This window comes from Aquarana catesbeiana, linkage group LG08 (genome assembly GCF_042186555.1).
Source record: "Aquarana catesbeiana isolate 2022-GZ linkage group LG08, ASM4218655v1, whole genome shotgun sequence".
Lineage (NCBI taxonomy): Eukaryota > Metazoa > Chordata > Amphibia > Anura > Ranidae > Aquarana > Aquarana catesbeiana.
The window spans coordinates 257,460,426-257,475,319 of record NC_133331.1 but is presented as its reverse complement, the minus strand read 5'-3'; the positions used below and the strand labels follow the sequence as shown (position 1 = coordinate 257,475,319).

At 40.3% G+C, this 14,894-nt stretch overlaps 1 protein-coding gene across 1 annotated transcript in view; it reads right to left on the bottom strand.

Moving 5' to 3' along the window:
- Positions 1-5,810: 5,810 nt before the first annotated feature.
- The window catches only part of CLCF1 (cardiotrophin like cytokine factor 1), an 82,480-nt gene continuing 73,396 nt past the window's right edge, over positions 5,811-14,894 (bottom strand). Inside the window, exon 3 of the mRNA XM_073597079.1 lies at positions 5,811-13,791. Coding sequence (XP_073453180.1) covers positions 13,300-13,791 — 492 coding nt within the window. The 3' untranslated portion in view covers positions 5,811-13,299. The remainder of the gene's footprint in view (positions 13,792-14,894) is intronic.

Genomic DNA, 14,894 nt, shown 5'->3' with positions numbered 1-14,894 from the left:
ATCATGTTGGAATACTGCCCTGCAGCCCAGTCTCCAAAGAGAGAGGATCATGCTCTGCTTCAGTATGTCACAGTACATGTTGGCATTCATGGTTCCCTCAATGAACTGTAGCTCCCCAGTGCCGGCAACACCAGGGAGCATGACACTCCCACCACCATGCTTGACTGTAGGCAAGACACACTTGTCTTTGTACTCCTCACCTTGTTGCCGCCACACATGCTTGACACCATCTTAATCAAATAAGTTTATCTTGGTCTCATCAGACCACAGGACATGTTTTCAGTAATCCATGTCCTTAGTCTGCTTGCCTTCAGCAAACTGTTTGCGGGCTTTCTTGTGCATCATCTTTAGAAGAGGCTTCCTTCTGGGACGACAGCCATGCAGACCAATTTGATGCAGTGTGCGGCGTATGGTCTGACCACTGTCAGGCTGACCCCTTCAACCTCTGCAGCAATGCTGGCAGCACTCACACGTCTATTTCCCAAAGACAACCTCTGGATATGATGATGAGCATGTGCACTCAACTTCTTTGGTCGACCTTGGCGAGGCTTGTCTTGAGTGGAACCTGTCCTGTTAAACTGCTGTATGGTCTTGGCCACTGTGCTACAGCTCAGTTTTAGGGTCTTGGAAATCTTCATATAAAATGGTGGTGTGAAAGGTATATAATGGTATCCAAAACTGGGTGGATGCTGCCTTCCTCAGATGGGGTAATCTGAAAGAAACTACAAGAAAAACAGAAATGGAAGGCGCGCACTTTCCATTTTTGTTTTTCTTGAAATCTTCTTATAGTCTAGGCCGTCTTTATGTAGAGCAACAATTCTTTTTTTCAGATCCTCAGAGAGTTCTTTACCATGAGGTGCCGTGTTAAACTTCCAGTGACCAGTATGAGAGAGTGAGAGCGATAACGCCAAATTTAACACACCTGCTCCCCATTTACACCTGAGACCTTGTAACACTAATGAGTCACATGACACCAGGGAGGGAAAATGGCTAATTGGGCACAATTTGGACATTTTCACTTAGGGGTGTACTCACTTTTGTTGCTAGCGATTTAGACATTAATGGCTGTGTGTTGAGTTATTTTGAGGGGACAGCAAATTTACTGTTATACAAGCTGTACACTCACTACTTTACATTGTAGCAAAGTGTCATTTCTTCAGTGTTGTCGCATGAAAAGATATAATAAAATATTTACAAAAATGTGAGGGGTGTACTCACTTTTGTGATACTGTATTTATACATGTTGATCATATTCCCCCTTAATCTCCTTTTCTCAAGAGAGAATACTGTACATTAGTTCCATTAATCTTTCCTCATAGCTCTTATCAGTTTGGTTGCCCTTCTCTGCACTTTCTCCAGTTCCCCGATATCCTTTTTGTGAACTGAAAATCAGTGAGAATGTTACTTCTGCACTACATTATAGATTACGTGTGGAGCTCTGAAGTATGTTATTAGAGATTTATGGTGTACTATATTGGAGCTGCTGCTAGCATCAATGTGTGTTCCCACACTATGTTTAGATAAAGTGACAATATGATAGGCGCTGCATTGCTCAAATTAAGTGCTCAAAACAAACAATAAAAACTTACATCACCAATACTCGAATATATGCAATGAAATAAATAAATGCAATGAACAAAAAACAACATACTCGTGTCCAACTTAATGGTGCAAAACCTTAATATGTAGTCCAGTAATAAATAAGTAATTCCTGTGATTCTATCAAATTATACATATATACTAATAGTGGAAAACAAGTGCAGTGAATTAATCCACATTTTGTGTCTCCAAATGAGGCCAGAAACTTTCAGACATTATGTGCCTTCCTGGTGCTCTGTGCTCTCAGAACTCTCTCCTCCGAATAGGTGTCATACAGCATATATATGATTGTCCTCCCAGATTGGGGTAGTAATCGTCTCCTCCTCCTCCTCTGTACCGCTAGGGGGCTCTCCGTTAATACCTGCTCCTGGATACAATACTTGGGAGGATTGTGCCTTTAAGAATACATCAGTTTCATGCTGCCCGCATGCCACGCTCATATATGGGGAGATATCAAATAGCCTCTTATTGTGCAGTATTATGGTTAAATTAAAAGTTTATTTAAAATCCAATGCACTTACACTTTAAAACTTTCAATTGTGCCTCAATACAAAATTCTCGGGCTTCACTTCCGCATTGACGCCACTTCCAGTCCGCGTCTGCCTCTGCTCGCCCAATTGGTGATATTGGTTTTATCTTTAGTTTTATCATTGTTTATTTTGAGCACTTCTCTTTTTGAACTGGTGTCAAAAACCAAACTGCATATTCCAGGTGAGGTCCTAATAATGTTTTAAACAGGGGCAAAATGATGCTCTCTCTCTCTGCTGTTCATACCTCTTTTAATACATGAAAGGAGTTTTCCAGCTTTAGAAGCCGCAGCTCGGAATTGCATGCCATTATTAAGTCTATTGTCTACCAGAACACCCGTGTAGGCAGGTTGAAAATGTGTACAGTTTAGTTGTGATGGACTTTGCTGGCCCCCCGACTGGGTGCTTCCACCAAACAGTGCCTCCTGCCCTCCAAGCCCTTTCAGCAGACAGAGAGCTAATACTGGCACTTTTACCCCAAGCATTGTTCACAGACAAGATGCTGAAGTAAAAACATAGTAGTAAAAACCTTCTAGTAGTTTGTTTCAGGTGTGCTTCCATTGAGTTAGAAAGCTGTCTCCCACAGCCTATCTGTCCCAAGCTTTGACTTATCTTGTGTTTAATCTTGTTAGTATGACACTAACTAAAGCTGGCCATACAATAGTAACATTTTGTTTAGAAAATTTTTGTTTTAGGAACGTTTATTAGATTTTCTAATGGTTAGTGGGGTCTGATCCATGTTCGTTTTTGACTGTAATGACAAGAAAATGATGGAAAATTAATCTCAAACGAACAATTTTCTAACAGTATATTTGGTTTTCATTCAGGAAATTTTCAAGTACTTTCACACACCATTAGTCAAGGCACCAAATATACTGAGAAATTTCATACGAATGTTCAAAAATATAATAGTGTATGGCTAGCTTAAGACAAGCACATATAGGACTCTGCTTACTGGCCAGTAGTGACAGATGGAGGAAGAATTGACAATTTTTAAGAGTTTCGGGAAATGCTGAAATTGGTGTTTTCTCTGATTTTGATAACCCCCAATGTCGGAGGGGTCAAATAATGTGTACTCTAGATTTGTTGAAAAAAAAGACACAATCCCCTCTAGGTTAACTACTGTATATACATTGCAAGTATTTTAGCAAATTTGGTTGCTGATGCCTACCTATATCCGTAGAAGAAACAAAAGCTGTTTGTTTCACAATGTACTTTCTATGCTGATCCTTGAAATGGAAAGGCTTGCCTTTATTAAATCCCCCTAATCAAATCTGAAAAAAAAAAGTAATATGCCTTTAGCAGACGCGTTTTGAACACCCTGTATTCATGGAGCCATAATGTGTAATATAGTCAGAGCCCAGACTGTCAACTGCTTTTTTTTTGTTGCTGTTTGCTTCTTCTTGTGATTGGCCTGGGTCACCAAGGCCCAGGTGCATCGTTGTGTTCAAGTGGTTCATTCAATTTACCAGTGTCTCTGATAAATGAAAATTTTATGGAGAGTTCTCAGTCTCTTTAATTGTCTCATTCCAGAGTGGCTAATATGTTTATATCTCAACTGTGCACTTGTATACATGGGATGTTCTAGGAATTTGCACACAATCAGGACTCGTCCTGCAGGCCTGGATGGTCTAAATTAAAGACCAGCCTGCCTGGGTCCAAGGTTAATGAGGAAAATGCAAATTCTTAGCTCAAAGAAAGCCTGTGACTAAATGTTTGTACAATGTAGGTTGGAAGCTTTGTTGTCCATCACATACACAAGGCTGAACAGCGTGACAGATGAGAAAAGTTTCTTAGTGGATCCAGATGTCAGAGAGAATGACCTCATGGAATCAAGAAATGGTTCAGAATCTTCAGCTTTATAAAGGAAACCTGGTTTCCACTGTCTAAAAACTACCCTTCTTGTTTTTACAGATATTTTGAGCCATCAGATTAAATGCAGGAAACCATCTAGAGTCATAAATTATGCTTGCCCTGGTGCTTAGGTGGTCACACCTCTTGGACTTTTCCATAGTTACTCCCTCATGAAAAACTTTCCGTCTCTGGTCACCATTTTCCTACTCAGGTGTTACTGTTTACCTTTGTAACTCTTCTTACAGTCCTCTCAGTCACACCTTCTGGACCTCTGTCATGCTGTTCCCACCATGTGGAATTTTCTTCCTTTTCAAGTCATCATTTATTAAACCTCTGGGGCTTTTTTTGTGCTGCTGGGCTTCTTACAGACTTCCTAGTCATTACTTGTAAGTAAATCTTTTTATGTTGCCCCCCTCTCTAGAACTATCTTCTTTTCTGATTACCCCTTTTCAACCACACCTCCAGTACTCATTTTGCACCTAACACTTTCTGTAAAATTGTCTTCTACCTGACATCGGAGGTACACCAAGCCTTGCATCATCCTCATAAAGACAAACTATCCTAACCCAAACTCAACCCAAAGAATACATCTACAAAATCTTTAGTCGCCTTATGACTCTCTGTACTTGTATAAGCCTTGGATTCCCTCCAATTCTAACTATACACCAGGCAGAGTTAAAATTAATGTAAAAAAAATAATGTATCTTAATGTATGTACTGTAGCTGCTGACCTTTAATAAAGAGACACTTACCGGTCCAGGGATCCAGATCTGTCTCACTCCTTCATAGCCACACTGTGCATGTGCGAGCCACGCTGTGCTCTGTGAATGGTCCCGTAGCCTCCTGGGACATGTTAAAGGTGAGGGGGGGTGGATTTCTGTTGGGATAATCTAGGACAGTGGTCTCCAAACTGCGGTACTTTGCATGCATTTTTCCAGCCCTTGGTGTACTATTCCTTCCAGTGAAACCAAGGATGAGGCACTACTCCTTTCACTGAGCCCAAAAATGAGGCACTATTCCTCCTACTGACACCCAGCGATGGACCACTAATCCTTCCACTGACACCCAATGGGACACTATTTCTCTTACTGATACTAATGATGGGGCACTATTTCTCCTCCTATTGACCACTGTTTCCTCCCAGTTATGCTGGGGCATTTTCTACTCCTACTGGGCACATCTTGGCACCCTAAAATCTGAAGGACGGTGAACTGGCTCTTTGTTTAGAAAGTTTGGAGACCTCTGATCTACGAGATTCTAGCCGAAGTGGGAGCAGGTGTACCTGCCAGAGATAGGCACCTATCCCCCCCCAAAAAAAAAAAAAAAAGAATTTTCTTTTTAAGGTGAAATTATGTTTTAAATATACTTAATTTTGACCTGCTATAACAATGCCTTCATCCAGCACTAGGGGAGGGAGGTGCAGGACTGGGAACCAATCAGGTATGTTGCATGCAAATGTGTTACCAAGGGACATACTGATAATACTGATAGGAGGAGACAGTAGAGTGAGCAAAAGGATAACCTCAACAACCTCAACCTCTTCTTCTTTCACTGTCCAGTCACCAAGGTGGGGTGATTGCATGAACTTTAAGAGGTGCCATCTACCTGTCTGTGCTGTGTAAATCTAGGAACTGTAAAATATTTTCCTTGGGAGTCCATTTAGGGACACAGGATTGTAGAATAGTCTATGATGTGGTTTATGTTGCCACTTATGGAAAGTTTGGATATTGGCAAACAGAAAAACGCTAAGCCAGCACTTACATAATTCTGTGTCTAAGTGGGTCAGGTGTACATTTCACATGCCAAAAACAGACACTTCACGATTAAACACAGAGTTTAAGAATAATGGATTTATTAAAACACAGACTGAGACACATGACGTGCCCGAATCCATACATCTAGGACAGGAATGGGTACAATATTTAATACATTCTGAAACGTTAATTTATTTTTGTGGTGTATATACACACTGAGACTTACCTCTACAATGAACAGTATATTGTCATGTGACATACACATTTCAAGAACAGGTGCCAGCATAACAAGGGCCCAGGGGGAAAAAACACTGTCTAGATATATACATACATGCCTACCTATAGGTAGAGGAACTTTCCTGAATAACAATGCACAATAATACGGTGAGCAGTCATTTATAGCAACCAATCAGATTCTGACATTCTCTAAGCTCATTTGATCCCACTAACCATATATGATTGTTGATTGGGTGATGAGTGATTTGGCTTTACATATAACTCTTTGCCATACTAAATAGGTTTCATTGATTAGAGAAAGAACTTTGTGGAAAATACAATAATCAGTAATAACCAGTCAAAATGTATGTTTACCTGCCCTGATGCTAACAAACTGAAGTCTGATTGGTTGCTATGGGTCTGTGCATTCTACACCTCCTTATCAAACTTTCTTATTAAAGGGTCAGCCCAAAATTAATATATAAAGAAGATATTTTGTTTTGTAAGGTCCCATGTTCTCCTGCCTACTTCACTCCGTTAAAAGAATAAACAGTAGAAGAAAGTACATAACTTCTATTTTGGCTGGAGAAACCACTGCAATGGGATCCCACAGTCAGGTAATAAAATGCCATGGCATTTGGTCATGTGATCTCCACTGAGTGGATGAGCATATTTTAAATTGGTGGATTCTCTCTTTCAGCAGAATTCACATTACCAAAGAGCAAGGCATTTCGAGACATTTGCAACCTTCAAGGGATGGGGAAAAAGCATATTATCTCACCACAGTAAACTTTCTTTCGATCTGCTGCTTAATGGATTATAGGGAGGAAGGTGGGCAAAGGAATGGAGGATCTTATTTCAGCGACAAACCTGATTTTCATGGATGAGGATTATACTGATGAGTTTTCTCTGTTGGGTTAATCATTTATTTGATGCTAAAGATAATGCAGCCAAGGGAGTGTGGACTTCTGCTACAGCATCCAATATGTGTGTGTAACCGCGCTGGATCTGTGTTTGGGTGAATATCGTATCTAGGAGGACAGAGAAAATTTGTCCTTCAAAGAGTTCAGTAGCTGATGGGGGTATGATGTTGATGTTTGCAGTCTCTGGCTGCTGCCTCTGTAATAGAGACTGAGAGATGCTCTGGGAGATGATCATGAACAGGTTTAGAGGCACGCTCATAAGTCAAAACCAATCTGACAGCACCAAAAAGGCTCTCATCCAAAGTTGATCTCTGGTTCCATACCACACTGACCACAACAATCTATACAACCCTGATGAAGGGGGAGGCATTTCCTTGAAACGCATTGGATTTGTACCTGTTAACTAAGTTCTTTAAAATAGTACCTGTGAACAAAGTTCTTTAATAAAACTCTTAAAACCCAACCTCGGTTGTGACTTACTTCTACACCAGCCCGCCTCTGAACCTGTTCTACTACAGCAGGAACAGTGGGTATACGAAGAGAGTGGGACCCTAGAAAATAAGGTAATACTGGAAACAACCAAATCTGAAAACCACCTCCATACATGAAATAGAAGCATTGACCCTTTAATAAAACTTGAAAGTCCATAGGTTTACATATTCCACAGGTAAAGGCGTATTTTAAGCAGTCAAAAGAATACCTGTACGTCCAGTACCCCTAGAGGCACCAAAATAAATACAATGATAAAATAAATAACATTTCAAACAGCAATAAATAATTATGTACAAAGGGAGAGGGGTGCCAAACACACACATAAGCAAAGAAACAGATAAAAAGGTAATGAGACAATTGAATTATATAGACAATCAAACCTATATTTAGAATAGGTCTTCAAATACAGCTCCACTTTATAAACTTATTAGACAAAGCAAGGCATGGCAATAAAGTCATCAACTTTGTATAAAGTATCCATTATGTGTCCCATTCTGTTATGACTCTTGAAGTATCCAGTATACCCAAGAAGTCATCTTGAGGTTTTGGTGTTTTTTTGGCAGAGGGTTTGTCTATAGCTAGTTAAAGTAAAATTCACATTATTTCATAAATATAAGATTTATCAGTTCCTCTATGGCAGCAAGAACAATCTGAACTCTTCATTTGGGTACCCTGTAACTATTCATGAGGAAAACATGAAGGCTTTGAATGTCCATGAAAATTCCAGCTGCCTGGCTGTTTTGCAGACCCTCTAACCCAATAGTTCTCAACTTCTGTCCTCGGGTCCCACTAACAGGCAAGGTTTGCAAGATGACTGAAATACATCACAGGCGATATAATTTGCTGCTCAGTGATTGCAGTATTCTAGTCTGCATCTCCCCATGTATAAGAGTCCAGGGCTTACTATGCATGCACCAAGAGGAAATCCGTGCCAACTGAGCATGCGCCAAAGATGCCTCAGTGTGCCAACCCGCACCTATGCAGAAGACCTGATCGAAAAAGGCAGAAAAATGCCCAGGAGGTGCACAGGAAGTGACCTCAACCTGATGGAAAAAAGGCGGGAAAAATGCCCAGGAGGCGCACGGGAAGTAACCTCAAACTTCCCTATATAAGCCCAGCCCAGACACTGCCAAATTGCTAAATTATCTTCAGTCCCCTCTTGTTCCTGTACTAGTGTGTGCATCTGTCTGAACTTGTTGTGACCTGGAAACCTATTGGACTACTCTTGATTGCCTCTTGCCATTGATCTCAGATTCGTACCTTGACCATTCTACTTCTTTGTCCCTTTTGTACTCAGCTGCCAGATTGGAACCGACCCCGGCTTGGATCTCAACCATTTTTCTTCTGATTAACCGTTTTATACTTAGTTGCCAAACTGTACTTGACATTGGCTTGGATCTCGGACTAAGGCTTGCACAGTGCTCCACACCCCTGTCACCCGTGCCACTCGGTGTCCACCAAGTCTCTGTCTCCATCTCCAGAGGCTTTAAGGACCCGAGGAGCAAGGGAGGCCTCCCCACTACTTTGGTCTCACCTCAGGTACGTGGCCCGCGTGACACCATGGTAATACTTAAAATCTGACCTGTTAGTAGGTCCTGAGGATAGGAGTTGAGAACCACTGCTCTTGCCATTTTATTTAAAAATGGATCCTCCCCCACCCCTTCTCTATAAAAACAAATGCACTCACCCCAGCACTATCCTCTGCCCATGCCATTATTCAGCGAACTTCCTGTTAGCCCAGGCTATTATGGGGCTGTATCATCATATTGAACTGAGTTCACAGTACTGCTGCAAAGAATGTATAACAATACCTTTAAAACATGACATGGGGGCTAGGGGGTGCTCCTGGGGGGAGGGGGTTACTGGAGACTGCCAACATAGCAGGCAGGAAAAAACATGTTTCCAGGGGGTCTGCCAAGCAACTTCCATATTATTCTCAAGAAAGATTTACTTTACGTGTCTATTACTGTTCACAAAGTTGATTATTTTTCTGCCTAGCCTTACTATATTTAATTTGCAAATAAGGTGAAGTTATGCTTTAAAGGGATGGACCATTATCCAGCCAATATTTGGATGGTCAAGCTTTAAAAAAAACAAGTGTTTTTCATTGTTGATGCTAGATTGCCAAGCTTTAAAAAAAAACAAGCATTTTTCATTGTTGATGCTATCAGGACATGATTGGAGATAAGCTTGGTAGACATGATTGCAGATCTGCTTGGTAGACATGTTTGGAGATAAGCTTGGCAGAATCATGGTTGGCAACATCTAGTCAAATGACGTATCACCATGGCATGAAAAAGTTCTGTCTCTTGTGGGCAAACAGTAAAAAGCGACAACTCAGGATGGTCCATCCTTTAAAGCTTGTTTAGGAATGTGGGCCTTTAAATATTAAGGCCAGGAACAAAGTGGAAGAAGCATTAATGCACAGCAAAACAATCAGGATATAATGTTTAGGTCTTCCTGCATTAAATTGCTAAATTCTGATTTCTTGCTTCAGATATCAGCAAACTTCTGCATTTTGCTCTTGTTGTGTTATTAAATAATGACCAAAGTAGGTAACTCAACAGCCAGATATTAGCTTATTAATTTTCAACAAAGTGTCCTGCAAAATACAAAGCAGTGATCTATTTGATAAAAAATTGATAACTGGAATTTAAAAGGTAAAAAATTAGGATGGGTAACTGCAAATTAAATTTGAATGAAAGAATTGATTGTTTTAAGAAAGGCCTGGAGTCTTTCGTAAATGCACATAATATAACTAGATACTAATATTTATAGGCACCGTTGATCCAGGGAATATCTGATTGCCTACTGGGGGATCAGGAAGGATTTTTTTTTCCTCTACTGGAGCAAATTGGATCATGCTTTATTGGGGTTTATTGCCTTCCTCTGGGTCAACTGTGGGTATTGGATAGTGTATATGGAGGTTCTATATTTGTGTTGTTCTTTTTTTAGCTCTGTTGGTTGAACTGGATAGACTTGTGTCTTTCTTCAAATAGATTCACTGTGTAACTACATGTAAATTCCTGTCCTGTGATCCACAATTGCTGTTTCCACAGGCTTACTGCTCTTTGCTATATCCTGTGGCCTGATGGTATTGGCTGATTTACAGTGCTGATTTTCTGAAAACCTGTCAGCTTGGCTAGGATAGACTAGGATAACTATACCCTCCTGTAAAAGGCAGAACTCCACCTTGGGGTTTCAAAACAAAGAAACCTAAGTATAATATAATCACACACATAGGTTGAACTTGATGTGTCTTTTTTTAACCTCACCTACTATGTAACTATGTAAGTATGGCTATCTTGCCTGTGATTTACGAAGACGGTTTCAACCAAAATTCCCTTTTTACTTTAGAATGAAATTTACATTTCAGTAAATTTTGCCCTTTGTTCCTTTGGTAAAGAGATCCTGCTAGGTCACTAGAGCTTTAAAAGTTGAACCTCTCTGCAAGAGAAGACAGCTTATAATCACTTTTTTGGTGGCCTGTTTCTCCTACTTATCCTGTGTTCCAGCACTGCAGCCTTGGAAAGCTTATTTGGCATTTAACAATTCCATGAGTGTTGGATGCCTTTGTCCAATATCATGAGCTTATTCTTTCCTCTGACCCGCTGAGTCACTATAGGACTCAGGAGAGATGTAGAGAGTTAGAGAAAGGAACCAGTATGGCAGAAGACACAGGCATACGACATTTTGAATACCGACGCCATTCACATCTGCTCCAGGCTCTGGAAGGATCCCAACATTATTGTATGTAGAAGGAAGGGGGAAGGTAACACATCATTGACCCGTATCCTAGCTTTGGTTTTGCATATAGTAAGTGGACCCATTTGGCAATGACAGGTTAACCAAATGTAGACCCAGATGTATCTAGCATGTCCCATTCAACACTGACAAAAGCTTTGGCAATGCCCAGTACAAGTAGGGCTCTGTTGCCCAGGTTATGCACTGGGATTTGTAAATTTAGATTAGACCTTCACCCTAAAAAAAAAAAAAAATTTCCCCTGCCTTCTCCCCCTCCTTCTCTCATATTTGACCATTATTGCAGCCTAGCAGCCAAGGCAAGAATGACTTTTGCCCCCATCTGAAGCCCTGGAGCACATCTGCACATGCACAGTGCAGGTATGAAAGTCCCAAACTTCAGCATGTCGGCGCATGCGCAGAATCCCCCTGCACCTGCGCAGATGTGCTGCAGGGCTCTTCTGGGACCCGAAGACTGGGCAGAGCCCTTTGCCATATCTGCACAGGCACCAGACCAACAAAAATGGAGAAGCTGGTGGAGGAGTGGGGCCAAAGGTAAAGGGGACTGAAGATCTTCTTTAGCTGCCACTGCCCCCCCCCCCCAATATTAAAAGTTCCTCGCACTGGAGTAAAGCACTGTTGGAAAAGTAAAAGGAGAGGACATTTCTAACTTTGTAAGAACACCCTACGTACTGTATGTTAAGGGTGTTAAGGGTGTTTGCATGAACCCCCATCTGGTTAGAGTGGATATTCATATGTTATACCTGAGCCAATCTCATACCTAATACTTTAGCTATAATCTATACATCTTCTGTCAATAGTGATATAGGGCAATACAAATCAGTGAGGTGAGGGCCCTTACCCTTTTTAAGCAGTACCATAACTGTGGGCTTGTACATAGAATCCAATTGATGTCCACTATCATGTTTACTGAGCATTAGTGTTTGTGTGCCAACAAGCAAATAACAGATATATCAGATAATTGGCTGGATCAGAGCCAATGTATCCTTACATGCGAGTGCTACAGGCTGAACGTTAAAAGCAGTTGGCATCACTAGATGCTTCCAACCCTTCGAAGTAGCACAACAGCATAGACATAGAGGGACTAAGGAATTCTTTGGACTTTTGAATAACATTTTTTACCTGTATTTTTAAGCAGATCTGCTACACAAAAGATGACCTAGATGGTCTTCTTTGTTCCCAATAACCCAATAATCCCCTTTAAATATTGTGAATGTCAGTGCAGAAGTAGTTTTCTACAAAACAGATTACATTTTATGGATTTTTGTTTGGTCCTTTGAATCTGGCTGTCTGAGTTTTGCAGCAAAAGGAGCACTAAAAATACATTATTCAAGTATGTACAATAAGGCACCCATTATACACACATATATGTACAAAGATAAAGGCACTTAGAGGCAGCTACAAAAATATTATTTGCGACGGATATGTCAACAGCTTCATATATAAGGCTATTTTTCCTTGTTATATAAGTGGCACTCTGCACCTTCTTTAAAATCAGATTACTAGGTGCAACTGTTTATTCTATGTAGATGCTTATCATCATTTAAATGTCCATATAAGTGGTTTAAATGGACCTCTACATTTGTCTGAACATAACAGTGCATGGTAATACATGTGTATCTAGATTATTATGAATGTCAATGATACATATCTAGTACTTTCTTATTAAAAACATCTTTTAATTGTTTCTTTTGGAATGTTGCTAATGGGGCTGGCTCTGGTTTGGCCTTAGAAAATTGAAAAAATAAACACGTTGTGTCATCTTCTATGAAAAAAGTGGTTGTTCACCTCTTTATAAAGCTCTTTTTAAGCATAAATACTCTAAAAAATTGTGCACAGCCAAAAAAAAGTTCATCCCACCGGCAGTGAGAAATGTTTGGTAAATCATAGGAGTTGCTTCCAATTTGGTAACCATGTTTTGTTCTTTTCGTATCTTAACATTATTATTGCAAAAAACGATTCTGGAATGAAGACATCTGGTAAACTTTCTCTCTATTACTGTTAATCTGGTTTAGATGTTTCTTCCAGGTTTTAGTCCATTGTCAAGAAGTTAAGCGCAAGGTTCAGAATTCACCAGAAATATTCTTGCATTCATTTTTGGAGTGTATTTGCTCTTTTTAGAAGTGTTTTAAATAAGAAGTTCCTACATTATCATTCTCTATCTCCACCACATCAGTAGCCCCGAAATTCCACTCGGAAGGACACCACCGCAGGTACCTTCCTTTTTAATCTGTTGAAGTCCTTTGCTGACCTCCAGAGCCAGATCTGGAGCTCTTTCAGCAGCCAGAAGTCTTCCATCTTGCGCAGAAAGTCATTGCCCCTCCCGAACCCCAACCCAAACTGAGGAGAAGAATTGGAGAATTCAGGTGGAGGCTGGTAGCCCAAGGAAGACATGACACCAGCAATGCTGACAACCAGACCCTGCAGGCTGGTGCAGAAGCGGCCCAGGCTCCTTCGAAGTTCAGTTCTAGCCACTTCACTGTCAATGGAACGTAGGTAACAGAGAAGGAGACTGTAGGCCCGATGGTTCTCTGCTAAACGCAGGCTGTCATTCAGGTTGCGCCACATCTGAGAGTCCACTGATGCACTGGGGATGGCGTCTGGACCACCGGCACGAGGGGGGTTGAAGTCTGGATCGTTGAAAGGAGGACCAAGATAGTTTAACTGATAATGAGAAGAAAAAAAAATATTTTGGATTTTTGGTATATCATTGCACAGGTAACATTAAAACACCAACCAAAACTTTTTTCTTCCTTTTTTTTTTTCCGTCAAGAAAGAAAATGGGAAACCTTTCTCTAATGGTAAACAGAAAGTAAAAGAACATTTTTGGTTTTCAAAACTCTTCTTGAGGAGATAAAAGTCACTTCTTGTTTGGTCATTGGAACAGGAAGTGAGGTGAAATCTCTTCAACGGGATAACACAGACGGCAATAAAAATATATATGTCACATGTTACCTGAGAGAGATCTTGCTTACTTTTAACAATGTTCTAGAAATGATAACATTCTCTATATATTTTAGGCTGTAGATATAAAATACCAACTGCTATAGGTATAAAGTACTAATTTTATTTTGTAATTTTCCATGTTAATGATTAATGATCGTTATCAACGATTATTAAAATGTTGTTTTTTTAAACAAAGTATGGCAATGTTATTCATAAACAAAATAAAGTTGGATTTTTTTTCGATTGCTAATGCTACAAAAAAAAAGCAAACAATCAAAAACATAAAAAAAAAAAAAAAAATCATACAAACTAATAAAGCCACTTAAGGAAATGAAAACAAAATTGGACCCCTAAGATGTTGGTTTGGCACTCATTTTGGCTCAATTACACATGTAGCTACTTCAAACTGGAGTGTGAAACTTCCTTTTCTAAGGCTACAACTAAAGGTTCATGTTAAATAACAATATCAAGCAAAATTTTTTTGGGTGTCTGTGTCTCCATTAGGGAAACTAATGCTGTGTACACACAACTGGACTTTTGACGGACTGAATCACGTTGGACTTTTCGACGGACTTTCGGGCGGACTTCCGCCGAATTGGACTTGTCTACACACAATCACACCAAAGTCCGACGGATTTGACTGTGATGACGTACAACCGGACTAGAATAAGGAAGTTCATAGCCAGTAGCCAATAGCTGCCCTAGCGTCGGTTTTCGTCCGTCGGACTAGCATACAGACGAAGTTTGGTCGAAAAGTCCGGCCGCGTGTACACGGCATTACGCTCTTTATTTGTTCTGGTGTGCACAATCACTAATGCTGA